Source organism: Otolemur garnettii, unplaced genomic scaffold (genome assembly GCF_000181295.1).
Source record: "Otolemur garnettii isolate 467f Iridium unplaced genomic scaffold, OtoGar3 scaffold00027, whole genome shotgun sequence".
NCBI classification, from domain to species: domain Eukaryota; kingdom Metazoa; phylum Chordata; class Mammalia; order Primates; family Galagidae; genus Otolemur; species Otolemur garnettii.
The window spans coordinates 4,764,464-4,765,814 of NW_003852422.1; the positions used below are offsets into that span (position 1 = coordinate 4,764,464).

General features: G+C 47.6%; 1 protein-coding gene across 1 annotated transcript in view; it reads right to left on the minus strand.

The window, feature by feature from the left end:
- Positions 1–796: 796 nt before the first annotated feature.
- The window catches only part of TIMM21 (translocase of inner mitochondrial membrane 21), a 9,418-nt gene continuing 8,863 nt past the window's right edge, over positions 797–1,351 (minus strand). Inside the window, exon 6 of the mRNA XM_003788399.3 lies at positions 797–1,215. Coding sequence (XP_003788447.2) covers positions 1,111–1,215 — 105 coding nt within the window. The 3' untranslated portion in view covers positions 797–1,110. The remainder of the gene's footprint in view (positions 1,216–1,351) is intronic.

The window sequence follows — 1,351 nt, forward strand, 5'->3', positions numbered from 1 at the left end:
AGGGTGCAGACGCCCGTCCTTCTCACCTCCAGGCTGCCTTCCAGGGTGCAGACGCCCGTCCTTCTCACCTCCAGGCTGCCTTCCAGGGTGCAGACACCCGTCCTTCTCACCTCCAGGCTGCCTTCCAGAGTGCAGACGCCCGTCCTTCTCACCTCCAGGCTGCAGACACCCATCCTCTCACTTCATTGCCTTCCCGACACCCCCCACGGCAGGGAGGCTTGTTGAGGCTGAGGCTCCTGCACAGGCCCATACACTCGAAAAGGTGGGAACAGCACAGACCACCTGCCTAGAGCATACACTGTGCCCACTACAGGATGGATGTCTACAAATCACACCTCTACATGATGATGGAAGGACACATCTACCACTCGGTCTACTATGGTTCCCAAATATGTTCACATGTTCACCTCAAGTCAGATTCTGAAGTATGTGGAAGAAAGCTGCTTCTGTCACGTTTTCCTTTTTTTTTTTGAGACAGAGCCTCAAGCTTTCCCCCTGGGTAGAGTGCTGTGGCATCACAGCTCATAGCAACCTACAACACCTGGGGCTCAAGCGAGTCTCCTGCCTCAGCCTCCCAAGTAGCTGGGACCACAGGCGTCCACCACAACGCACAGCTATTTTTTGGTTGTAGCCATCATTGTTGATTTGGCGGGCCCGGGCTGGATTCGAACCCGCCACCCTGGGTGTACACGGCTGGCGCCTTAGCCACTTGAGCCACAGGCGCTGAGCTGTCACTTTTTTCTTAGTTTTAATTTTACATTGCATGTTTTGCATATAATATAAAAAGCATCAACCACTAAAATCTATTTTATTTACATGATGTAAAATTTCTAGTAACAAAAATTTCTCATCATGAAAGATGCTAAATAGAGCATAAATGTCACCATGATTAACAATTCAATGAGATAAAATATGCTTGATTTCACATTTTTTCATAAGAAAATCTCTAGGTTGTCTAAATTCAACAAATACTCTATTACATTCGCTTTTATAAGCTGTGCACTCTTTCCGTCTTATTCTTTTGACCAGCTTCTGGAAGACAGCTGGGAAGAGCAGAGCAGTGAGTTGGCACCAGTCCACATCCATCTGGAAACAGCATGATTGCTTTTCTTAATTTTCTTGGAATCGATTATCTTCAATGACAATAGTTCTTCTAGGGTAGGATTCAACTTCTACAAATATATATCGAAAATCACATTGGCCACTTTCTGGGTTCTGAAAAAATGCAATATTTCCAGTGGTTACTGTCCTTGCCAGGATGTGACACTATGCCCAGCCCAGCAGCTCCCCTGGCCCCCCACACCCTAATGTCCTACCTCCTTCACTTCCACGTGCACCGTCCCCAGCTCCC